General features: G+C 46.3%; 2 protein-coding genes across 6 annotated transcripts; one reads left to right on the top strand and one right to left on the bottom strand.

The window, feature by feature from the left end:
- Positions 1–914: 914 nt before the first annotated feature.
- Ppp2r5d (protein phosphatase 2 regulatory subunit B'delta) lies at positions 915–22662 on the top strand. Of its 3 annotated transcripts, none has more exons than XM_027950436.2 (16): positions 915–1154; positions 5972–6049; positions 16912–17140; positions 17377–17576; positions 17662–17772; positions 17871–17963; positions 18441–18571; positions 18713–18772; positions 18881–18989; positions 19200–19253; positions 19566–19736; positions 19838–19965; positions 20624–20725; positions 20987–21059; positions 21203–21319; positions 21475–22662. In XM_027950436.2, exons 1-16 carry the CDS (start codon positions 930–932, stop codon positions 21610–21612), a joined length of 2019 nt encoding a protein of 672 aa, XP_027806237.2. In that variant the 5' UTR covers positions 915–929; the 3' UTR covers positions 21613–22662. The 3 variants fall into 3 exon arrangements, with proteins under 3 accessions (XP_027806237.2, XP_027806236.2, XP_071469474.1); XM_027950435.2 differs by having other exon boundaries at positions 5969–6049; XM_071613373.1 differs by lacking the exon at positions 5972–6049 and having other exon boundaries at positions 982–1154.
- Mea1 (male-enhanced antigen 1) lies at positions 21284–24295 on the bottom strand. 3 transcript variants are annotated; one of them, XM_071613374.1, is made up of 5 exons: positions 24202–24295; positions 23406–23686; positions 23215–23317; positions 22775–22931; positions 21284–21372 (listed from the first exon to the last, which is right to left on the bottom strand). In XM_071613374.1, the coding sequence occupies exons 2-4, from the start codon at positions 23673–23675 to the stop codon at positions 22780–22782; spliced, it is 525 nt and encodes a 174-aa protein (XP_071469475.1). In that variant the 5' UTR covers positions 23676–23686; positions 24202–24295; the 3' UTR covers positions 21284–21372; positions 22775–22779. The 3 variants fall into 3 exon arrangements, with proteins under 3 accessions (XP_071469475.1, XP_027806239.2, XP_027806240.1); XM_027950438.2 differs by lacking the exon at positions 21284–21372 and having other exon boundaries at positions 22544–22931; positions 24202–24294; XM_027950439.2 differs by lacking the exon at positions 21284–21372 and having other exon boundaries at positions 22544–22931; positions 24173–24263.
- Positions 24296–24443: the final 148 nt, after the last annotated feature.

The following is a 24443-nucleotide window of genomic DNA, read 5'->3' as shown; positions in this document are numbered from 1 at the left end:
TCTATTATTATTATCATTGGTACTGGGGATTGAACCCAGGGGGTGCTTTACCACTGAGTTACATTTCTAGCTCTTTTTATTTCTTTAAGATTGGATCTTCCTAAACTGCTAGGTACTGGCCTCCAGATTGGGATCCTTCTGCCTCAGCAGGATCCCGAATCACTGGGATTACAGACTTGTGCCTCATTGCCCGAATTTATTACATTGTATCTTAACCACTGGTTTACACAAGTTTGAATTTCACCAGACTATGAACTTCCTGAGGGCAGGAACTGAGTCTCACCCATTAGAGCCCTGGTTTGGGTGGGGTGGTGCGTAAGGGATGTATTTCCAGAGACATTAACAATGAGATTGCTTTTCCACTTTGTTTTTAGCTACTCAAATCTAACTAGTTCTCCAATCCCAGGATACTTGCAGTAGGTATAGGGGCCCATTTCATAAGGTTACAACAAACCAAGAATCCTCATTCCTTTCACCCAGGTCCCACCCCTGGCAGGCGTCCCCTTTACTCCCCTCTAACTCAGGTCTAGGGGGGGTGAATGCCCTGGAGGACCCTTAGGAGACTTCGGCAATTGGCACCTGCACTCAGTTTTACTTTACCCCAATGAAGAAAGGTGCCCTTCGTTTTAGGGCTTCTTTTCTTCATTTCATACTGGGCGAGCTTGCAGAGTGGGGAAAGTGGGAGAGTCACTTCAAAAAGAAAGAGCACAGCTCCAAGGGCTACGAAGAATGGCCGAGGACGACGCACACCCGACGCTGGAGTGCAGCTCTCCTGGCCAAGCTGGGGCTTCCCCCTTACCCCCGCCTCCTTCATTAAGCCCGACCCATTTTGGGGCGGGATTTCCCACCTCAGCCAATTCTGGGAGCCGAACCCTGGCGGTTTGTACTCTTTCTTTCCAATGAGAAAAAAAGGAAGCAGCTTGGCTCCAATGACCAATCCGAGGAGGCGGCGCCTGGTTGTCAGGCAGGTTTGTAAGAGTTCGGGCCAATTAGAGGCGCAGGCACCGCTCGACCCGGGCGCAGCGCGCAGGCGGTGGCGGAGAGACGCCGAGCGGGCCGAGTGCGGCCGAGCAAAGCCGGAGCCGGAGCGGGGCCGCAGGAGCCGGGCCGGGTCCGGACGGGCCGAGATGCCCTATAAACTGAAGAAGGAGAAGGTGAGCGTGGCCCTTTCCCTCGCGCCTCCGCCTTAGGGCCTGCGCGGAGCTCTGGGAGGGGCCCGAACCAGGCCCGGGACAGCCCTAGACTGACCCTCCCGTCCGGCCCCCCGCAGTACTCCCCGGAGCAGCCCTTAGCCCCCGCGGCTGGCAGCACCTCCAGCCCCTGCCGCATCTAGGATAGCTCCCCACCTTGCCCTGGATGTATTTCCCCCATATACACCTCCCTTTTTTTCCTCCCTCCTCCTACCCGCGGCTCCAGTAACCTCCTCCCTCCGGATCTGCCCCACTCCTAGGTCACTCCCCTGCTTTTTTCCCTCTGTGTCCCACCGTCCCCGATTCCCCAACGGTTTCTGTGTCTCCCTCCAGAACTGCCCTTTTCCCCCGCCCTGCGCAGCCCCCTTCCCTCTTCTTCTCACCGGCCTAGGATTGCCTCTCCACAGTTCCCTACGCCCCTTCTTTCTGAACGCCAAGCCCCCTGACCTAGAACAGCGCTGCTTTCTTTCTCCTTCACCCAAATCTGGCTAGGCCCTTTCTTTAGTTCTTCCTTCACACACAAACTTGTAAGCCAGAACTGAGCTCTTCCTTCTGTTGATGGAACCTCAGAACGTCAGTGCTGGAAGGAAGCTCTGAGCACATGTAGTGCAATCCCTACTGGTACAGATGAGGAGACTGAGGCCCCTGTAAGGGAAGGGACTTGTCCAAGGTCACACAGTCTGCTGGAGGCCCAACTGCAATATCAGATACCCTGACTTAAAGGGCTTTTCTGTACCAAAGCCCTCCTAACCTACATCACTTGGCTCCTGTGTTCATCCTAGACCAGACACTTTCCTAATCTGATCAAGCTCCTCCCTTTATTCCTAATCCTAAAATAACCTTTGCATTTTCCCCTTTGTAGGCTGCACGCTCCTCAAATTAGGAATCTACCCCTTCAGATTAGTTTTTCTTCTTAGCATGAAGGCCATCCCTGGACATCCATGCTTTTGCGATGATGTCCTGACACAAGCCATTTCTTGATTATCATTGTGAGTGGTGCTGGGGATCCAACTCAGGACCTTGCACATACTAAGCATACGCTCTACCACTGAGCTATATTCCCATCCCCACATGCCATTTCTTCTTTTCTTTTTTGCCATTTCTTGATGTTGCCTTCTTTCAACTTTCTATGCTACCTCCATACTGCCTTCCCTATTCTTCATCCCTGTCTGTTTCTACCCTCTGTTTCCTGCTGTTGCTGAGGTCTGACTCAGAGGTATGGCTCCTTTAAGGTACAGATTCACACAGAGGATGCTAGGATACCAGTTCCAGCTCCCCCCAGCTTCTCTTGGGGCTGGCCCCTCATGTTGGGGGATGTTTCTGGTCTGATGTGGCTACCCTTCTGATGACTCTAGAGGTGTATTGGCAGCATTCATTTTCCATCTGATTGACTGAGTTGTTGGACTGCCATCTTTGACCTTATCAATCAAAGTCTTTATCCTGGAGCTTTTAGGTATTTGCCAGGCAGCTTTGATTCTAGGTTGTCTCCATAACCTTTCAGGGCCTGAGATTCAGGGTTGGTAATTACATACTATGTGTTGAATCTCCTGAGGTAGAGAGCAAGATCGGGCTGTATGCCTCACCCAGGTCCTGTCCTTGGGAAGTGGGCATGCCAGTGTGGTTTGGGCTGTTCAGCTACAGACAGTGTATGTATACATAAGTCAGCCATACCAGGAGTTAAGAGATATAGAATTCAGGGGATGTGGTGAGGTCCGCATCCATCTGTAGCTTTTGGCTTGATGGACCAGATACTGTCCCATTGCAGAACATCTTTACTTACTAGATGATTGAGAAGACAAGATATTCATGGATTTGCAAGGACCACAAGTTTATTAAGTTGAGAAAGGGTGTTAGAAGAATCAGGATGCATGGAGCCAGGCCTATCTCTGATCCCCTGTGTGATTTAACTCCCTGCATTTGATTTTTGGCTGAATTTGTTCTCATTCAATGGTTGTCAAGTTCTGAGGGGGAGAGAGGTGACAGTGTGACTGAAGTTTGCCTGGATGGGCACAGAGCATGTGGGTGGGTGGAGACTCTTTATTGCTCATCCATCACCTGTCCCCTTTCTCATTCATCTCTGCTGGTCCCAATCCTATCCTTCACTGCCTCCTCCCTGAAGCTTTTCCTGAGCCAGTGATCTCTACCTACCCCCCTGTATTTGCAGAATATTCAGTAGGCCACTCGTGGCCCTTTTGTGTTCAGCTTTGGATTGGAATTAATTAGAGACAAGTCTTGTCTTCTCCCTTGAGATCACAAATAAGCTGCATTTTGGTTTCACATCTTACCTACACACAGTAGGTGCTTAGTGAACAGGTGCTGAGACAATCTTTTGGGAGAATATGCAGTCTCCCCTTCTCCCTTGTTCTGATCTGAGATTTACGTCTTACGTTCTTGGGTGAGGTGTCTCTGCTCCCTCCCACTTTCTTCTTGTTCATAATAATAATAATTACAACAACATTGATCAATATTAGGATTTTCATGTGCAGGCCACTATGCTAAGGAAGTGGGTACTATGATTGTCATTTAATAGGAGAACAAGGCTTAGAGAGGCCAGATAACTTGTATCCGATTATATAGCTAGTGAGAGTTGAGCCCCCAAACACAGGGCTAGCTCCAAACCATTCTTTTAACCTCAGTGTCATGCAGCACTCAATAGCTGGGCTGGCCTTCAGTGTGTGCACTTCACCTGTTCTGCAGGAGCTGGGGAACAAGGCTGGTGGGCGCTGTTCCCCATTCACCCACTCACACCCACACACCAAAGCAGCTGGATTTCTCTTAACTACATTCCGTGAGAGATGTGTCTCAGGCATCATGCTGAGTGTCATTGGGTGGGTGGAGGGGTACAAAAAAGAATAAGCAGCTTATGATCAAATAGAGAGATCAGGACTGGGGATATGGCTTAGTGGTAAAGTGCTTGCCTGGTATGAGTGAGGCCCTAGGTTCGATCCCCAGCACTGCAAAATTAAAAGTAGATAAAGTAGATGAGACTTATATGAAGATGGGTTTCGATTGTCTGAAGGATCCACATCTGAGGGTAAAGACAGTTACCTCAGTTTTGTGTCCTGCCTGCCTCCCTCCCATCTTCTCTCTCTCCACCCTATACACTGAACCACTGACAGAAGTCAGTATGGCCAACCTGGACAGTAGGCATCAGGAATGCTCAGCCTAAAAAGGAATACTTTCCCCCTTGTGCTACTGCATCCAGCTGCTCCACACCCAAGAATGGTTTCTTTCCTCCCCTCCCCCAAGAAGCCTTTCCCCTACTCCAGCCCACACAGAGCTCTCTTCTCCCTGAAATCCTTTTGCCCCCATAGTCACAATCATTTGATTTAACACTTCTTGCTGAAGGGGTTTGGCTGCTATTGAATTGCAGACTTTCAGAGCTGGAAGTGATTTCCAAGATCCTCCAATCCAGTTCTCATTGAAGACTTGAATCCCTTTTTCAACATGCCTTAGAAGAGGTCACCCAGCCTCTGCTTGAATGCTCTCAGGGCTGGGGAGCTTTCAGCTTCACTAGGCAGCCAGTTTCCATGCAACTGCTCCGTGAGAAAATTCATCCTTCTTGCAAGCCCCACCTATCCTCTTGCAACTTCATCCCATTGCTCTTCTGCCCCTGGGTCCACATGGACAAGTTGCATCTTTAGTCCACATGGCAGCTCCTCATTTGCTGGTTGAGATCCATCTTGCTTCCCCACCCCCCCAGGACTCCTCCCTTCCATTGTTAACTATCCTAGTTCCTGCAGCTGTTGCTCTTGGGCCATGCTTTTGAATACACTCCCAGTATGGGTCACATTTCCCCTAAGAAAAATTCAGATTTCTCATTGCCCTTCCTAAAGTGTGATGCTCATGACTGAACCAGAGGCTCTAGGTGGACCCTGTCAGTGCCAAGCACTCTGCATAGGTCTGTTAACTGAGTGGAAGGTCATGTAAGCTATGGAGGTAGCCACGGCACATGGATGGGCAGCCACGGCACATGGTTGATCTGTGTTGAGCTTGCAGTCAGACCTAAATCCCCAAGTCTTTTTCACATTCTCCCCATCCTGTTCCTGTGTGGTTGCTTTTTTTTTTTTTTTGGCCCAAAGCATAGGAAGAGATGCTGGGCAGGCCAGGGCTCTGAGCCAGCTGCCAGGTTCCCAAGGGAAACTTTAGTCTAGTGCTCACTCTTGGTAACAATTCAGGGTTTTACCCTCATCCCTGTCCCAGTATTTACTAGCCCAGGCTCTCTTGGTCTTTTGAGTAAGACACTTCCTATACCAGTTAGCATCCCTGGGCCCTACTGATTAAATGACAGTAGCACCTTCTTGTCTTGGTGATATTTGTGACATCTAAAAAATGCCTCCTGGTCTCTCTGGATAGCCCTGAGGGGAGAGGGTGACTCCTACCCTTCTAGCAAGGAAGCCTCTGGTATCCCTTTGACCCCTTCAGCCAGAAGCCAGTCTGAGCATCTTGTTCTCTAGTGCTTTTCCTTAAAGCCTCCTTACTCTCATTCTTAACCTGAGGGCCCTCCTAGGCCTAACCCATGCATCAGCTTGGTGAGGTCCCAGATGAAAGAGCATTGATTATTGTGTGTTAAGGATAACTTCTTAACTAGATTCTAAACTTCTTGGAGGGACTGAATCTCCTTTTATGTGTATCCCCCACCTAGAACTAGGTACAAGGTAGGTTCTGATTGATTGATTCAGTCAGACAGAATATAGTTGCAACAAGGATAAAGGATCCAGACAGGCCTCTCCCTTCCCTTGGTTTCTGCTAACCCAAACTCCTCCATCTTCTCCCAGCAGGAGCCCCCCAAGCTTGCCAAAGGCACAGCCAAGCCCAGCAGCTCAGGCAAGGATGGTGGAGGTGACAACGCTGAGGAGGTAATGAATATAGGCACAGCCCTAGTTGTGGTGCAGGTGCCAGCTCTAGTTCCATGATGGCTGGGGGATGAGGGCTCCTGGGGGTCAGCGTTACCCAGGAGGGAAGCTAACATAGGAAAGGAGAAGGAAGGAGGCTAACACAGCCCTGAACAGCTCATCTGGATTATCCTCAGAGGTCCCTTTGGCTGGTTTTCTCTATTCTTTTAGACTTCTCAGATTGCTATGAAAGTCATTTTTTCTTTGTGTTGATTTTTGAATGTTGAAAATTCCTTTTTCATGGGCTGGGGGTATAGCTCAGTGCTAAGCATGCACAAGGTCCTGGTTTGATCCCCAGTCCCCCAAAACAAAGAAGTCTCTTTTTCTTAAAGCAAAAAGCTGGGAGGTCCAGGGTCCTGGGGGGAAGAGGAAAAGACCACGAGTGCTTATGGGGTGATAGGTGACTTTGACATGGCTCTGGGTGGGGCAAGGGGTTGGGAGTGTCTGGTGTCCCTTCAGGGTTGGGCCCACTGCCCTTGGTCTCATTCTAATGAGAGGACCATGGGACAGTCATGAACAGAGGTCAGTGCAGCTCAGCAATCTAGGGCTGTAAAGCAATAAACAGAAAGAGAAAGATCAGCAGAGAATGGAGGGACTTGAGGAAGTACAGGGTATGTCCATGAACATATGGGGGTGTGCTCAGTGGGATGCTTTGGATGGTGTGAACATGTGGAATAAAAAGCCATACTGTGTGGAAGCTGCTGTCCAGTGCTGTGCTTCCTCCCTCCTGCTTGACATTCAGAATGGAGAACACCAGAGCTCTTAGTTATGGATGGGTCCTGTGGTGTTTTGGCAGAAGAGATTGATTAACAAGTGTGGAATCAGACTTTGCCAACTAGTGCTGGTCGCTGTCATTTCTAAAGAGATCAAAACACTTTTTATACCAGTGAGCATTGTTTTAGGCCTCCTTTAAGTAAGCAGAATCAGCATGCTAGGTTTTGCCCATTTTACAGATGTGGAAGTTTGGGACCACAAAAGAGAAATTGCTCCTTCCTCTGCACTTATATAGTTGTATGAACATGTTTCTAGACTAGTTCTTATCATTTGGTGTTGTAACCATTTGTTTTCGTTTGTGTCAGCTGTGAACTAAGGGAAGAAGCTGGGTTTTACTCTGCATTGCTTCTTCCTCACACCTGTGTGCTCACTTGATTTATAATAAGTTCTTCTGGCAACACATTCTGTGGGCTCAGTCTCTCCTTCAGGAATGGTGAAATTGGTGGAACCCACAAGGAAAGGTAGTTGGGAGCTGGTGGCTGACATTCAAAGCCAAGGGTGGCTAAGAATCCCAGTTTAAAAGGAAAGAATGGAATATTTAGGGGTTTGTTTTCACCTTTTGCCTAACCCTTCTTCATATAGTTATTAGATACAGCTATTGGATATCATTTCCTTAAGGCAGCCTTCCTTGACTACCCATCTCCATCTCCAGGACATGGTCAGGGTTTCTGTTAGTTGCTCTTTTGACACTCCGTCTCAGGATAGCACCCAACCATGACTCTCCTTAAATAATTCCTTGTGAACTCACTGTTTATAAGCTGTTTCCTGTGTTAGCATGGGAGCTTCAGGAGGCTCTTGCTCACCACTGAAGGACCTGGCGCAGCAGGGGCACCCAGCATTTGAATGCATTTGTGAATGAGTGAACTAGTGTATGAACAGACCAACCAACTTCAGATTGGTGTTCAATGGAATCTTAGGATTTAATTCTCTCATTTTATAGATGGGAAAGTGAAAGTTTGAAAAGATTAAGAAGTATGCTGAGACTAGTTGCTGTGATTTCCCCACTGCTTCTGGACAAATCTGCCCAGAGGAGTAGATCTTGTTTCAAGCTGCTGGAAAAGGAGGGTCTCAAGTTCACCTTGGGCTCTTTATGAAAAGCTGCTCAATGCTCCCCTATGTGAGGCAGCTGCCCGAATTTTGCTCCATGATTTTCCAGAAAGGTACCCATGCATGGATGGCAGAGTGATGCTTTAAAAGCCAGGCTGTGAGGTCATGGTCTTCAATCTCAGTTTGTCACAATCCTTCCCTTGCCCTTTTGAACTCTTTTGGCCAAAATTGATAAGCCTTTCCAACTGATCCTAATAACTATAGTTGCTAACATCTATTTTACTGAGTAGTTACTTTGTATTAGTTTCTTACAGTTCCATAACAAAGTATCACAAACTGGTTGGCTTAAAATAACAAAAACTTAAGGACTGGGGTTGAGGCTCAGCAGTAGAGCGCTTGCCTAGCACGTGTGAGGCCCTGGGTTCGATCCTCAGCACCACATAAAAATAAATAAATAAAATAAAGGTATTGTGTCAACTACAACTAAAAATATTAAAAAAGCAACTTATTTTCGGGCTGGGTTGTGACTCAGTGGTAGAGTGCTCGTCTAGCATGTACAAGGCATTGGGTTTAATCCTCAGCACCACATAAATGTAAAATAAAGATATTGTGTCCACCTAAAACTTAAAAAATATATATATTTAAAAAACAAACAACAACAACAAAAAAACCCATATTCTCTCAAAGTTCTGAGACTAGAATTCTGAAATAAAGGTGTTGGCAGAGTCATGTCCTTCCAAGATTGTAGTAAGAATTTGTTCTGTTCCCCTTGCCTAGTTTCTGATGGCCTTTGACAGTCCTTGACATCTATTGGTTTGTAGATGCATCATTCCAACCTCTGTCTCTGTGGTCACATGGTGTTCTCCCCTGTGTGTCTGTCTCTATCCAGATTTCCCTCTTATAAGGACACTAGTCATTAAGAACACTCTTATCCAGTATGACCTCAATTTAACTTGATTACTTTTGCAAAGACCTTGTTTCTTATTTATTTATGTTTTATTATTATTTCTTTTTATTCTCTTACCTCTAAGGTTTTTTTTTTTTTCTTTCTTCCTGGTACTGCAATTTGAACTCAGGCCCACTTAACCATTGAGCCACATTGGTTAAGCCCTTTTTTGTATTTTATTTAGAGAAAGGATCTCACTGAGTTGCTCTGGGCTTTGCTAAATTACTGAGGCCAGATTCAAACTTATGATCCTCCTGCCTCAGCCTCCCGAACTTCTGGGATTACAGGCATGTGTCACTGAGCCCTGCTAAGGTTTTTTTTTTTTTTTAAGAGCCTATTTCTAATAAGGTCACATTCACAGATTCTGGGTGAATGTGAATTTTGGGGGATACTGTTAATCTAGTATACTATGTACCAGGCACTGTACTAAGTAATATGCATGCATTGTTTCATTTAACCATCACAGAACTTCCTTGGGTTATTCTGTTATTATTATTCCCATTTTACAGATGAACTTGAGGCTTAGAGATGTTAAATAGCTTTTGCTCCAGCAGAGCTGGAATTCAACCCAGGTCTGTGACTCAGGAGCCAGGTCTCTTGTGGGCTTAATGAAGTTACATGCTGGCTCTAAGTAAAGAAGCCTAGAACCGAAGGGTTCTTTGGGAAATCAAGTGAGACTCATTGTAATCTGCTTTTGCAGGTAAGGGTCTTTCCTGGTTTGGCTTTGGAGAAAAAAATTCAATGCCATATAAAAACTGTTGTGTGCTTTGCTGTCCTGAGTTCAAAAAACAGATACAAAGGGAAGAAGAAATTATCCCAGTCTCCTTCACTTCATCTTGTCTTCCCTGAGGCCACAGCCTGTTACTTCTAAAAACCTAAAAACAATGTGCACTGGGTACATTGGGGCATGCCTGTGATCCCAGCAACTCGACTGTGATCCCAGCGACTCGGGAGGCTAAGGCAGGAGGGTCACGAGTTCAAAGCCAGTCTCAGCAACGTAGTGAGGCCCTAAGCAACTCAGCAAGACCCTATCTCTAAATAAAATATTTAAAAATGGCTGGGGATGAGGCTAAGTGGTTAAGCCCCCCTGAGTTCAATCCTTGGTATCAAAAAAACAAAGCAAAACAAAACCTTTCTGGGATTATTAGTCTTCTACTTTTTTTGTGTGCTGAGGATTGAACCCAGAACTTTACTCATGACAAATGCACGCTCCATCAGTGAGCTACTGTTCTCAATACTTAAAATACAATTTTGGCATCTCATTGCTTACAAGTTAAAATCCAAACTCCAAGGCCTTTCTGAGCTGACCCACCTCATTCTTCTAGTACCTATCATGTTTTCTTGTCCCACTGAATGTCTCATCTTTTGATATAAGCTTTTTTTTTATGACTCAGGCCCTCATAGATATGGTTGCTTTGACCTAGATTGCCTCATTTCCCTCTTTTCTTTTTTTTGCCTAACTAAGGTGTATCCTTAAGAGCTAAATCAAATGTCACCTCTTCAGTGATGTCTTCCTTAATTCTTCCAGTTAGAGTTTGTAGCTCAGCCTTCTGTGTTCCCATAGCCTTTGGGGCCCTCTCTGTTCTTGTACTGCTCTAGAACCATTAGCTGCTTTTGTGTCTGTCCTGCCTACTGAACTGTGAACTCTTGAAGGCAAGTGCCATATCTTAGTCACTTTTTAATTTTTTAGTTATAGATGGACAAAATACCTTTTTTTATGTGTTGCTGAGGATCAAATCTAGTGCCTCATACATGCTAGGCAAGCACTCCACAACTGAGCTATAACCCCAGCCCCCTAGTCACCTTTTAACCTTTAATGCTTAGCATAAAGCTTAGTGAAAAAATGAAGGAAAGAGTTAAGCACAGAGTGAGATCTAGATGTCACTCACATGGAGAGAATGCCTCTGTAGTATTCAAAGTTGAAACCTTATTAGGCCAGTTAATTCATTATGCAAAAGATATGATATTAATCTGCATTTTTATTAATTTTATGCTTAATCTTTCTTGTAATATTTCCAAAGTGCTTAAATTTTATATATATATATATATATTTATATATATATTTTTTTTTAATTTAAGTATCTAGCAGCCATGTTAGGATTAGGTAGGATCAGGATTGGTTCAGAGTGGGCAAGTTTAGTTGAAATCACCTGAATAAGAGCATGGTGCATAAATTCAGGGTGCCATTTGATTGCTGGAGACCTGAATGCAGGAAGGCTTCTTAGGGTGTGGATCCTGTTGAGTTTGGAAATGGAAAAGAGACTTCAGGACTCTTATAGCGTCTCAGGACAAAGTAGGGGGTAAAGGGCAGACTTGATGGATTGCCTTTGGTCAGCCAGCCCTACTGTGGTGGTTATAGAAGGTTCTCCATTCCTTGCCTCCCACCCACGTTGAGTGAAGAGTCAGTGGCTGGAGTTTTTAGGAGAAATGGTTGAACATGAAGTGAATGGCTGACACAGCCCCATACTTCCTGTATGACAAGAATGCTTGTAAAGTGTAAACAGACAGAGGGTGCCTCATCAGATCTTGAGAACTGGGGCTTTACTGGCTGGACCAGCTATCTCTCAGATGGGTCTAGTGCCTGGGAGCCAATGGTCCTCACAAAACTGGCGTGGCACAGTGGGGTGGAGGGTAGACTTAGCCTACTCTATTGCTCTCTGGCTAGCCCAGCTTTCAATACCACAATCCTAGTGTGGAAGGAACCTTAGGCATCGACTTGGGTGGCTTTTTGAACATTATTATTATGATTATTTTTTGCGGGGGGTACCAGAGATTAAACCCAGGGGCACTTAACCTCTGAGCAACATCCTCAGCCCTTTTTTATATTTTATTTAGAGAACAGAGTCTTGATGAATTGCTTAGGGCCTCACTAAGTTTCTGAGGCTGGCTTTGAACTCACGATCCTCCTACCTCAGCCTCCTGAGTTGCTGGGATTATAGGTGTGTACCACCACACCTGGCTTGAACATTATTATTATTATTATTTATTTTATTTTTATTTTTTACAATACCTTTATTTATTTATTTATTTATTTATTTTATGTGGTGCTGAGGATCGAACCCAGGGCCTCTCACATGCTAGATGAGCACTCTACTGCTGAGCCACCCCAGCCCTTGAACATTATTTTTATAGTTATGCAACCCTCTGTTTTCTTAAGACCTTACTTGGAGAGTGGTTGGGAAACCAACAATCTAGTCCAACTTTCTCCTTTTTAACAGAGAAAATTGAGGCTGTTTTTCCCCATTCTGGGAAGAATGCCTTTCTCTGTATGTGGCCCAGTATGTGGCTCATGGAGGTGCTGGGTGTCTGTCTCTCCCTCAGAGTCTTGTTCCTCAGGCTGGCACTGAGCCTCTTGCCCTAGTATCACTAAGTTTTCTCTGTTCCTGATGCTGTACAGTGCTCTGTGTTGCGGGTTCCTTTGTTGGGACAGGAGAGGAAGGGCCATGGGGAGAAGCCTGAAGAGGAGCCAAGAGCTTTGGCTCTTAATCAACCAGCCAAACATTCACTGAATGTTTGTTAATGTCAGTATAAGGGCACCTACAGGGGTATAAACCAGAGACTGGACCTTCAAGGGGCTTGTCGTTTTGAGGAAATGATATATAAAGAGACAAAGCAAGAGGTACTACTAGGGGTGAATGATTACAGAATCAATGGAACAGACAAGTAGTGTTAGGAGGTGGGGGTGGAGCAGTACCTAAGGACTGGCATGATCTGAGAAGCCTTTTTGGAAGAAGGTGGAACTTAAACTGGGTCCTGAGAGATACAGTGATTTTTCTGGGTCACCCATTTTCAAACAAGAGAAAAATGGACTCAAACATTTGAGGTGTGTTAGCATAGGAAGGAATTTCTAGGATGCATTCCTAAAAGCATCTTAAGTCCCAGTAACTTGGGAGGCTAAGCCAGGAGCATCACAAGTTCGAGGGCAGCCTCAGCAACTTAGTGAGACCCTGTCTCAAAAAAAAAAAAAAAAAGAAAGAAAAAAAGGGCTGGGGATATAACTCAGTGCCTAAACCACCCCTAGGTTCAATCCCCAGTACCCAAAACAAAAAAAGAATAGTACTAGAAGATACCTCTTATAAAGGTCTGGATGCACACCAAGTGATGGCCTCCTAACCTTCTACCTCTTTCTGAGCCTGTCCCCAAGGTGATTCATCTGCCATATATAGAAAAGGAAACCCCAGACTCCAGGGCTCCTTGCATTATCTAACTAAAATCACACTGGCTGAGTGTTGTCATGGCAGAGAAGGTGTGATAGCTGCTCCTGCCCCGCTTCCTTGCATTCCTCTAGTGAAACTGGTGTCTGGGGCAGTCCTTTGTAGTAAAGGAGAGAGTGAGGTAGCCTAAGTGGTAAGGAGCTACATTAAACCCACAGACCTGCCTGGGCTACACCCAGTACTGCTCTCTAGTTCTTTCATTCCCAGATAGGTCACAAACTTGACAGAACTGGTTTCTACAAAATAATTCAGAATATGAAAAGGATGACTGTTCTGTTTTCCTCCTCTCCTCCAACCCAGAGGGTTTTAAATCTCCCATTCTTATGGTGAGGAGTCGGGCTGGAGAGGAGGGGAATGATGTGGTTAAGAATAGGAGGTCAGCTTTTCCTTCCGTGGTGTGGGTATCCAGCTGGACATGACCTTACTCCTGCAGCCTCTACTTGGGGGCTAGGATCTTCTGTTCTTACAAGAGTATTACCAGGACATTTAGGAATACCTGTGAGTGACATCCCTGCAGAATTGTTTAGGCTTCTGAAAATGGGCTTTATGGGCCCTTTACCATGTCTGGGAGCTATCCCTTCTCAAAGGGACCGTTTTAAAAAATTAGTCATCTTTCTTTCTTTACAAAAGCACTGTCAGCTTGTAAAAAATCTGGAAATGTAGAAAACTGTATCTATGCTTGGCATGGTGGCACACACCTGGAATCCCAGCTACTTGGGAGGCTGAAGCAGGAGGACCACAAATTTGAGGCTGGCCTGGGCAACTTAGTGAAATCCTGTCTCAAAGAAATTTGAAAAGGGTTGGAGATGTAGCTCAGTAGTAGAGCACTCCTAGATTTAACCCCTAGTACCAAAAATAACAAAACATAAACAAAGAAATAGGGAAAAGGAAAAGAAAAAGTCATCTATAATGTTATCACTATAGGACTTAGTTACTAAGGACTCCTCAGACTTGTTCTTTCCATTTTAGAACCTGTTTTGGTCCTTTGCATGTATTTTAATGTGTATGAGCTCATTTTGCATATACAGTTTTGTCCTTACTTAACTTCATGTTGGAAGCAGTTTTCTTTCATTAGGTAGTTTTTGGCTTTTTGTTTTAATATTTTTCAACATGGTCATTCAGAAAGTTAAAAGGTAGTGTTGGTTTGTGATGAAAAGAGCAACCCCTGCATTGTTGCTTTGTGTAACCACTCTGAACTCTTTCCTCACAGATTGATATTTGTATTTGTATTTCCAAATTGGCCAAATTAGCTTGGCTTCGTGACTCTAAGCATTAATCCTTACCCATCTTTTTTTTTTTTTTTCAGTTGAATCCAGGAGTACTTAATCAGTAAATCACATCCCCAGTCCTTTTTGTTTTTAATTTTATTTTGGGACAGGGTCTTGCCAAGTTGCTGAGGTTGGCTTGTGATCCTCCTGATTTAGCCTCTGGAGTCCCTGGGATTGTAGGTGTGCACTACCACACCCAGCTTTTTTTTTTTTTTTTTGTGGTGCTAGGATTGAATGAACCCAGGGCTTTGTGAATTTTAGCAAGAATTCTATTCCAGCCCTCTTTTTTGTTTTGAGATAGGGTCTTTGCTATTTGTCCAGGCTTGCCTTGAATTTGAATTCTCTTGCTTCAATCTTCTGAATAGCTGAGATTAGAGGTGGGTGTATGCCACCACACCCAGCTACCAAATTAAGTCTTTCACTGCCTTTTTTTTTTTAATTTTGAAACTTGGATTATCTATTGACTTTTGGGTTTGATTTTTTTTTTTTTTTTTGGTACCAGGGATTGAACCCAGGGTCACTTAACCACTCAGTCACGTCCCCAGCTCTTTTTTTTATATTTTATTAGAGACAGGGTCTCGCTGAGTTGTGTAGGGCCTTACCAAATTGCTAAGGCTAGCTTTTTTTTTTTTTTATTGGTTGTTCAAAACATTACAAAGCTCTTGACATATCATATTTCATACATTAGATTCAAGTGGGTTATGAACTCCCATTTTTACCCCAAATACAGATTGCAGAATCACATCGGTTACACATCCACATTTTTACATAATGCTGAGGCTAGCTTTGAATCCACTTCCTCCTGCCTTAACCTTCCCAGTTGCTGGGATTATAGGTGTGTGCCATCATACCTGGTTTATCTATTGACTTTCTACAGTAGAAAATATAAGTTCTCACCATTCCTGTGCTCCTATGCTGACATTGCCCCTCTTCTCAAAATGCTTATTAATTTTGGTGAAATTACCAGGATTGTGTAACTATTTTTCATAGTTACATTTATCACATGGTTTTCATAAACATAATTCTACTTATTTATTTTTTCTTGTGAGACTCTTCAAGTGTTTGCAGCAAAACTTTTTTTTTTTTTTTTTTTTTCCTTCTTCTGGGGATGGAACCTAGGTCCTTGTACATGCTAAGCAAGTATTCTACTGCCAAGCTACACCCTAGCCCCAAACAAAGCTCCCCACTGCCCTTTTTTAAAAAAAATTTGTAGTGCTGGGGATCAAATCCAGGGCCTTGATTGTGTTAGGCAAGAGCTCCACCACTGCGCTATCTCCCCATCCTGAAAAGCTTTTCTTAAATTTAGGATCTTTATTAAGCTTAATTTCTAGTAGTAAAACTACCAAGACATGAGAATAAATTTATTTTACCCTTTAATTGAAGAAAGTCATACATTCATTGATCTTAGATGTACTGCTCAGTGAATTTTTAGGTATGTACCACTTGCCAGATCCAATCAAGATGTAAATAAAATGTTTCCAACACTAAGAAAATTCTTCATTGATGGGGCTAGGGATGTAGCTCAGTGGTAGAACACTTCCTAGCATGTATGAGGCCCTGGGATCAATCCTAAATACCACAAAAAACAACAGCCAGGTGCAGTAGGGCTTATCTGTAATCCCAGTGGCTTGGGAAGCTAAGGCAGGAGGAGCTCGAGTTCAAAGCCAGCCTTAGCAACTTGGTGAGGCCCTATACAACTTGGTGAGACCCTGTCTCAAAATCAAAAATAAAAAGGGCTGGGGATGTGGCTCAGGGATTGAGCACCTCTGGGTTCAATTCCTAGTATAAAAACAGCAGCAACAACAACAACAAAACAGTATTCCTAATGTCTCTTCTCAGCAGTACCTTACCACCACTACCCTTACTCCTTCTCCACCGCCATCCCTACTCTGGCAAGATAACCACTTTTCTGATTTGTGTCACTATCAATCCATCAATTTATTTTGCCTGAATTAGAATGAGGTGTTTTTGTTGTTGTTGTTTTGAGAAAGGGTTTTACAATGTTGCCCAGGCTTGTCTCAAATCTCAAATTCTTGGGCTCAAGCGATCCTCCTGCTCCAGGCTCCTAAAGAGCAGGAGTACAGGTGCATGCCACCATGCTTGGCAGGAATGAACATTTTGAGGGTTTTTCCCCACTGCCTGAGTATCACTTTGGGAGACATGACTTTCTTTTGTTTTATACCATGGATTGAACTGAGGGACACTTAACCACTGAGCCACATCCCCAGCCCTTTTTTATTTTATTTTTTAAATTTGAGACAGGGTCTCACCAAGTTGTATAGGCCCTTGTAAAATTGCTGAGACTGGCTTTGAACTTATGATCCTCCTGGCTCAGTCTCTTGAGTTGCTGGGATTATAGGTGTGCACTACTGTGCCTAGTGAGACATGACCTCTTGACTGTTTCCTTCCAAGGCTACAGTCTATACCCATTCCTGTTTCTGGCCTAACTTCTTTAGAGTAAGAGACAACTGCTTACTGCCTAGGCTGTACAGGCATAAACAGAGTAGGGATGGAGGGAAGCCTAGGGTGGGAAGATCTCCTGGGGAGTGGACTTCAACAGATTACTTGTTTGACCAGGCACAGCCCCAGCCCCAGCCACAGCCTCAGCCTCAGCCCCAACCTCAACCTCAGTCTCAGCCACCATCATCCAACAAGCGTCCCAGCAACAGCACACCCCCCCCAACACAGCTCAGCAAAATCAAGTACTCAGGGGGACCCCAGATTGTCAAGAAGGAGCGACGGCAAAGCTCCTCCCGCTTCAACCTCAGCAAGAACCGGGAGCTGCAGAAGCTTCCTGCCCTGAAAGGTACTTGCAGCTAGTCAGAATGGTTATCATGCACTGGGCATTGGCAGAATGGAAGTTTTAGGGTATCTTGGGCAGAAGAGAATTCAAGAGAATGTGAGGGGGACTTTCATTGGGGTGGAGGTCCAGGGAACAGGGGAAAGCTGTGGGAAAGGGGAAAGCTCTGTAAGGCCAGCAGGTCGGGCATGAGGGATGAGGGATGGGGGAGGAGAAGCTAACTGCTGGGGCCCCTTCCACAGACTCACCAACCCAGGAGCGGGAGGAGCTGTTTATACAGAAGCTACGCCAGTGCTGCGTCCTCTTTGACTTTGTGTCAGACCCACTCAGTGACCTCAAATTTAAGGAGGTGAAGCGGGCAGGACTCAATGAGATGGTGGAGTACATCACCCACAGCCGTGATGTTGTCACTGAGGCCATCTACCCTGAGGCTGTAACCATGGTGGGCATGGGGAAAGAACACAAGGGCTAGGGGTGGAGGCCCTGGAGAAGCCTGCACGGTGCTCTAAGCTGGGCCTACCCCTCAGTTTTCAGTGAACCTCTTCCGGACACTGCCACCTTCATCGAATCCCACAGGGGCTGAATTCGATCCAGAGGAAGATGAGCCTACCTTGGAAGCTGCCTGGCCTCATCTTCAGGTACCAGGGCAAGGGAGCATGCTGTCTCTGGCTGCAGGGAACAGGGTATCTTTTATTCCTTGGGGAGTTCCTCAGTGGATGTTTCTTTTCCTCTACAGCTTGTATATGAGTTTTTCTTACGTTTCCTTGAGTCTCCTGATTTCCAGCCGAATATAGCCAAGAAGTATATTGACCAGAAGTTTGTCCTTGCTGTGAGTCCCTGAGGTTCCTGCCTTCCCCCTCTATCCATTCCATAAGCTGTAGCCCCATGCCTCCCCTCACCTCTGTCCCAGATGCTCTTTCCCATTATGACTATTATACTGGAATTTCAGCTAGGTTTAGTTTAAGGAGACCATGGGGGGTTAAAAAAGCTCAGTGCCCTTAAGAAGCTTTTAGCAAAATGGAAAAAAAAAAAGCAACACAGTACTTCTCAATGGGATATATATATATATATATATATATATATATATATATATATACATACATACACACACACACATATACATGCATGGCCAGATACCACTTGGAGTAGATCAGTAGAATAGAATTACTCTGCTTTCCAGACACTTGTCCTTATTCCCCTTTCTCCAGAAAACCTGGAAGCTTCCCCTGGCTAAGACCCTGTCACCTAGCCCTAGCCTTCCCTGGCTGCCGCCTCACTTGCTGCCTTTCCTCCCTCCTGCTTCCAGCTCCTGGACCTATTTGACAGTGAGGATCCTCGAGAGCGGGACTTTCTCAAGACCATTTTGCATCGTATCTATGGCAAGTTTTTGGGGCTCCGGGCTTATATCCGTAGGCAGATCAACCACATCTTCTATAGGTGAGTTCATGAGCCCAGACTTAGGATCAAAGCAAGCCTTTGCTAGGGAGGAGAGGGGGAGCAGCGAGATAATGGAGACTCTGCAGAATGCAGGAGGGACATCAGGGTTAGTGTCAAGAGAGCCCATTTTCTTCCTCTCAGGTTCATCTATGAGACAGAGCATCACAATGGGATTGCTGAACTCCTGGAGATCTTGGGCAGGTGAGAGGTGGAGTAGAGGAACATAGATACCTGAAAAAGGTTGGGAGGACTGGTACATTGAACTTGGATCTAGCTATTTGGTCTTAAAAAACCTCCATTAACTCCTAGTATCATCAATGGCTTTGCCCTACCCCTTAAGGAAGAGCATAAGATGTTTCTCATCCGTGTCCTGCTTCCGCTTCACAAAGTCAAGTCCCTGAGTGTATACCACCCTCAGGTGAGGTGCCTTCCTCCTGATGATCCCCAACTTGGGCAGGAAAGACAAGGAGGGGAGGGAAGGTATTTCTGCTGGGATAGTTATGGCACAGGGAATGGGTGGGATAAATCCTTTATATTTCCCCTTCCATTTTGGGATCTTGTTTTTGTCATTGAATTGTGAGACCGTCTGGCCCTAATTTCACCTCCTTTCTACCTCAACCTTTTGCAGTTGGCTTACTGTGTGGTACAATTCCTGGAGAAGGAGAGCAGTCTGACTGAGCCGGTAATTCCCCTTCTGAGCCCAAGTCAACCTTTTATTGTCATCAGCATTGCTTACCAATTTATAATTGAGCAATGCCGTAAGTAGGTGCTCAGGAGGGCTGTGGCCTGATAGGTGACATGGTTTCCTCCCTGAATGAGAAATGAAATCTATATACACTTAGGAAGCAGATCCAAGCCAAAGAAACATGAGCCGTTAGCTGAGGTTACCCAAACTCTGCCCACAAGGCTAAGGGTGGGGAAGAGAGGCAGGAAAGCTTCCCAGAAAACCAGACAGTATTAAGAATTTTATCCTTACGTCTTCTTCTCACAACAGGTGATTGTGGGACTTCTTAAGTTTTGGCCCAAGACTCACAGCCCCAAGGAGGTGATGTTCCTGAATGAACTAGAGGAGATTCTGGATGTCATTGAACCCTCAGAATTTAGCAAAGTGATGGAACCACTCTTCCGTCAGCTTGCCAAGTGTGTCTCCAGCCCCCATTTCCAGGTGAAGCCAAACTCAGCATATCCAAGGCTCCCAGGAATTTAGCAGATCTTGAGTAAGGCAGGTAGATAGTGCCTCCATTGAGTCCCACCTCTCTCCACCAGGTGGCAGAGCGTGCTCTCTATTACTGGAATAATGAATACATCATGAGCCTGATAAGTGACAATGCTGCCAGAGTCCTCCCCATCATGTTCCCTGCACTCTACAGGAACTCCAAGAGCCACTGGAACAAGTATGGGGCTGGGTGTGGGGATCTGGTTTTGGAACCTTTGAAGGTGTGAATCTCACCTGATCACTCAGCAAGTGGGGCTGATGCCCACTGTTTATTGGTAGATCCTTGAGGGACTGACTAGAGAGAAAAGATGCCTGTATGAGAGATCTCTGGGATATCAAATAGCAGAGCAGTGGCCTGTACATTGCTCTTTGGGGTCAGGTATTCCACAGGTATGTTACAGCTTTGAAGACACAATTCTATGCTGGGAGAAGCTGATGTGATCCATTTAGAGAGCATTCATAGAATCTAAGAGTTGTTTAAAAAAAAAAAAAAAGCTTCTTGCTGAGAGCAAACATATAGTATGGTACACTCAGTCCATTGTGTTGCTGGGAGGCCATTAGTGTGGATTAGAGTCGGAAGTGGTGTAAAGAAGGAAGACTTTTGGAGTATGGGATAGGGGAAGTATAGACAGGTAGATCAGTATTTGCAAAGATCATGAAATGCTAGTCTTAAGTCACACAATTTGGCTAGAACTATCTGCTTATAAAGGTTTGGGAAATGGGGGTAGTAAATGAAAAAGCTGTTGGTAGAGACACCTCCTATAAACAAGTAAACATGGGGCCCAGGCATTAAGGGTAGGCTCTGGCCTGCATGTGATCTTTCTTCTGGGTGGCAGGACAATCCATGGACTGATCTACAATGCCCTGAAGCTGTTTATGGAAATGAATCAGAAGCTCTTTGATGATTGCACACAACAGTACAAGGCAGAGAAACAGAAGTGAGTATTTCTCTCCCTGGAAGACTTTTTTTTTTTTTCTTTAAATATTGTTTTATTTTATTTTTAAATATTTATTTTTAGGTGTAGATGGACACAACACAATGCCTTTATTTTTATGTGGTGCTGAGGATTGAACCCGGATCCTGCCCGTGCTAGGCGAGCGCTCTATCGCTGAGCCACAATCCCAGCCCTCCCTGGAAGACTTTCATTTTTTACTTCCAGCACACTTTCGTTCTCTCATTCCTACTTTTGCTCCCTCAGGGGCCGGTTCCGAATGAAGGAAAGAGAAGAGATGTGGCAAAAGATTGAGGAGCTGGCCCGGCTTAATCCTCAGGTGAGATTTTTATGCCACTGCCCTGAACTCAGGGTCCCATCTGGAACTAGGGGTTAGGGATTTTTGGTGGAAGAATATGAGACACACAGTCCCACAAACCTCTGAAGTGGCTCTCAACTCTTCATCCACATCTCCTCCCTCAGTATCCCATGTTCCGTGCTCCTCCACCTCTGCCTCCTGTGTACTCCATGGAGACAGAAACCCCTACAGCAGAGGACATCCAGCTTCTGAAGAGGACGGTGGAGACAGAGGCTGTGCAGGTGGGAGGGCACCAGGGGTAAGGACTGGGGAGGTGGAGTAGAAATTAACAGGTCTGGAAGGGAAAGAAGAGCAACAGAACCTAAGAATAAGAGAAGGAAATACAATTCCTTGGGAATTGATCATCATTCCTTGTCTTCTCCCTATCCACTTGTAGATGCTGAAGGACATCAAGAAGGAAAAAGTGCTGCTTCGGAGGAAGTCAGAGTTGCCCCAGGACGTCTACACCATCAAGGCACTGGAGGCCCATAAGCGGGCAGAAGAGTTCCTAACTGCCAGCCAAGAGGCTCTCTGACCCCCTCACCTTCCCACAGGGTCACAGCCCACTCAGCCCTGGGACGCTGCCCCAGCCCTCCACCCTCTGCTCCCTACTGGCTGACTTGGGGAAAGGCAGCACCTCTCTAGCTAGCGACTCTAGAGGATGGAGGCACTTGAAGCAGGGACACCCAGTGGTCTCTCTTCTCCCCAAAGCGTGTTCATGCCTCCCTGTGGCTAGTACAGACAGGCTGAGCATCAAGATGCTCAGTGCAAAGAGAACCTGGGGATGCCTGTCCCCCTTCTGCTCCTAACCCACAGCTATATGAGGTTGCTGAGAAATACACACAGGAATACATATGCTCCTCTCCTCTCCCCTTCATCCTCACCTGAATTCTAGGTGTCTCTTCCTCTCCCCTGACTGCAGAGGCATATAGGAAGGAGCAGGAGGTTATTCTCACCAAAGTTATGTCAAGCTCCACTGGCCCCTGGAGTGAGTAGCTGGAGGGGAGTCAAACTCCAGCAGCACAAATAAGCCCCCAGCCCTAGCAGTGTGCAGGCCGACAGGGTTTTATTATTTCCTTTTATTCCCTGCCTGTTCAAGAGAACATGGAGATCCTAAAGGAGAAAAGTACTGGCTGTGGACAACAGATGATGAATATAGAGCCCAGATGGACCAAGCAGGGGAGGGTGTAAATAATCACCCCTACCCTACACCCCCTCTCTGGTGAGCAGCAGCCCTGGGATCACAAACATGGAAGGGACCACCCTGTGGCTGACTGCTTTCCTGTGCTGTTGATTCCCAAAGTTGAAAGAAGAAAGCAGGGAGCAGTGCCCCAAGCATAGCTCCCCCCAATACCTATTTATTTCCTTGTTTGTGCTGATGCTGGGCAGGCCCTAACTGGTCCCTTTTGGAGAGGAAAGGGGCTGGGAGGGCTGGACCCAGGTTCCAGGAATACAGGCAGTGTGGCTTTTGGCTGTGTACATAGGGTGCTTTATTCTCCACAGAATGATACATGTTAAAGTGGGTTGGGCTTGGGCCAATGTCCCCATATGTACAGAACTGAATAAAGTGGGTCTCTGAGCAGAAGTCTGATTTGCCTTGATGTGAAAGGGTGATGGGTAAGATATTACAACCAGAGGATGTATTCAGTCCTGTGCTAGTTCTGGCCTGGAATGTAGAAAGATGAGGCAGTTCTTACTATGGTCACTTCCAAGCAGGAGATGCCTGCCGGGCTTGAAGGGCTTTCTGTACCACATCTTCCCACTGGGCATCTGATATCTCCCGAGCCCAGGCAGGAACTCCTGGTGCAGGAAGGCTTACTCCAGCCATTGTTCTTTTCACCAGCTCTACATGTTCTGAAATCATAGCCAGAGGCTGGTTAGGAGATAGAAACAATGGGCCCAGCTCCTCTTCCCATTTCTTGAATCAACCCAGAGCCCTTAACTGGTGGGGTCACCAGATCCATCTTATTTCTAAGCAACCCTGCTCATCCCCCAGTCTAGCAGAATAATGTTTCACCTGGATTCTGAAGTCAGCAAAATCCTAGCTTACAAACTAGGAATAAATTATTCCCCTGTAATTTCCCTTTCTTGGTTCAAGCCAGTCTATTATTCCCTAATGAAAGAATGATCCTTTTACCTGGGTCCATGGGAATAGAACTGTGGCTGCTCAATGCAGTAGCTCCCTCCTCATCTTCATCCTCACTCTCTAATGGTGGGTCTGGCAAATGAAGCCCCAGGGCCTGTGGAACCAGAGAGACAGGTAGGGTCCTGCTTTAATTTTCAGGAGCTCAGTTTTATTTGTTTTTTTAACAATTCCCTCCACTATACCTGGATCCGATCCTGGATGTCAGCAACTACATCTTCTCCATCCCCCACTGGTGCGAGCTCCACCTCCTCTTGTTCAGGATCTTGGTTTAGGGGCTGGTAGGAGTAGCCAGCCGGGTCTGCCCCTGTTTCCTCCTGCTCTTCTTCAGGCTCCTCACTGCTCCAATCCCCAGTGCCTTCTGTAGGGCCCTGATGTGGCCCCAGTTCTTCAGTCTGATTGGGGAAGATACGCTCAGGGCCCATGGTGTCTCCCCCTAGAACTACTGCGGCCATCCGGGCAGGGGCTGCAAGAACAGGGAGGCAGGAGGATAGGGATTGGATGAAACTACGAGCGCCTTCATCTTATTTTCCAGCTTCTCACAGTCTCCTTGTTTCCATCAAATCAGCTTCACTCCCCAAGTTTCCTGCATCCTTCTCCCCTACTCCTTCAGTCTCTCGTTGCTCCCCCTTTTAAGTCCGGGCTCTTTTCTAGGACCAGGCCCCACCCGCCTCTTTCTCCCAGTCTCTAAATAAACAGCCCAACTAGAGACCCTACCAGCTTTCCAGAACCCCGGCTTCCCCACCACGCCCCTCCCGGACTAAAGAACCCCAGGTCGCACGTCTCCCCAGGACAGAGCATACCCGCCCCCTCCTCCTTTCTCCTAAGGGTTCCCCTCTAAACCGCCTGACAAAACCCCTTCAGGCTCCCGGGGCGCCCCTCAAAAGGTCCCAGTTGCGGCGTCCCCACCCGCCCCACCGATTCTCAGCGCCGGTGTTTCCGCGCGCCTCACCCTCTCAGAGCCCACCGTCGGACCCGCACCTTCACTTCCGGTGGGGCAGGACGTGCCGGGGCTCCCAGTCCTCCAGCCCCGCCCCGTGCTCTGGACTGACGCGAACGAGGACGAAGAGTCCGCCCCTAGCCCCGCCTCCGCCATCCCCTGCCCGGACAACAAAGGACTACATTACCCAGTGAACCCCAGGGCCTTGACACATATGTGCACATGCGCATAATCTCTCCGTAGGCTCCTGCCCCTACGGCCCTCAGGAAACCTGTGGACTACA

Source organism: Marmota flaviventris, chromosome 6, assembly GCF_047511675.1.
Source record: "Marmota flaviventris isolate mMarFla1 chromosome 6, mMarFla1.hap1, whole genome shotgun sequence".
Classification (NCBI taxonomy): domain Eukaryota; kingdom Metazoa; phylum Chordata; class Mammalia; order Rodentia; family Sciuridae; genus Marmota; species Marmota flaviventris.
Note: the sequence above shows the minus strand (reverse complement) of the source record. Positions and strands in the feature narration are given on the sequence as shown.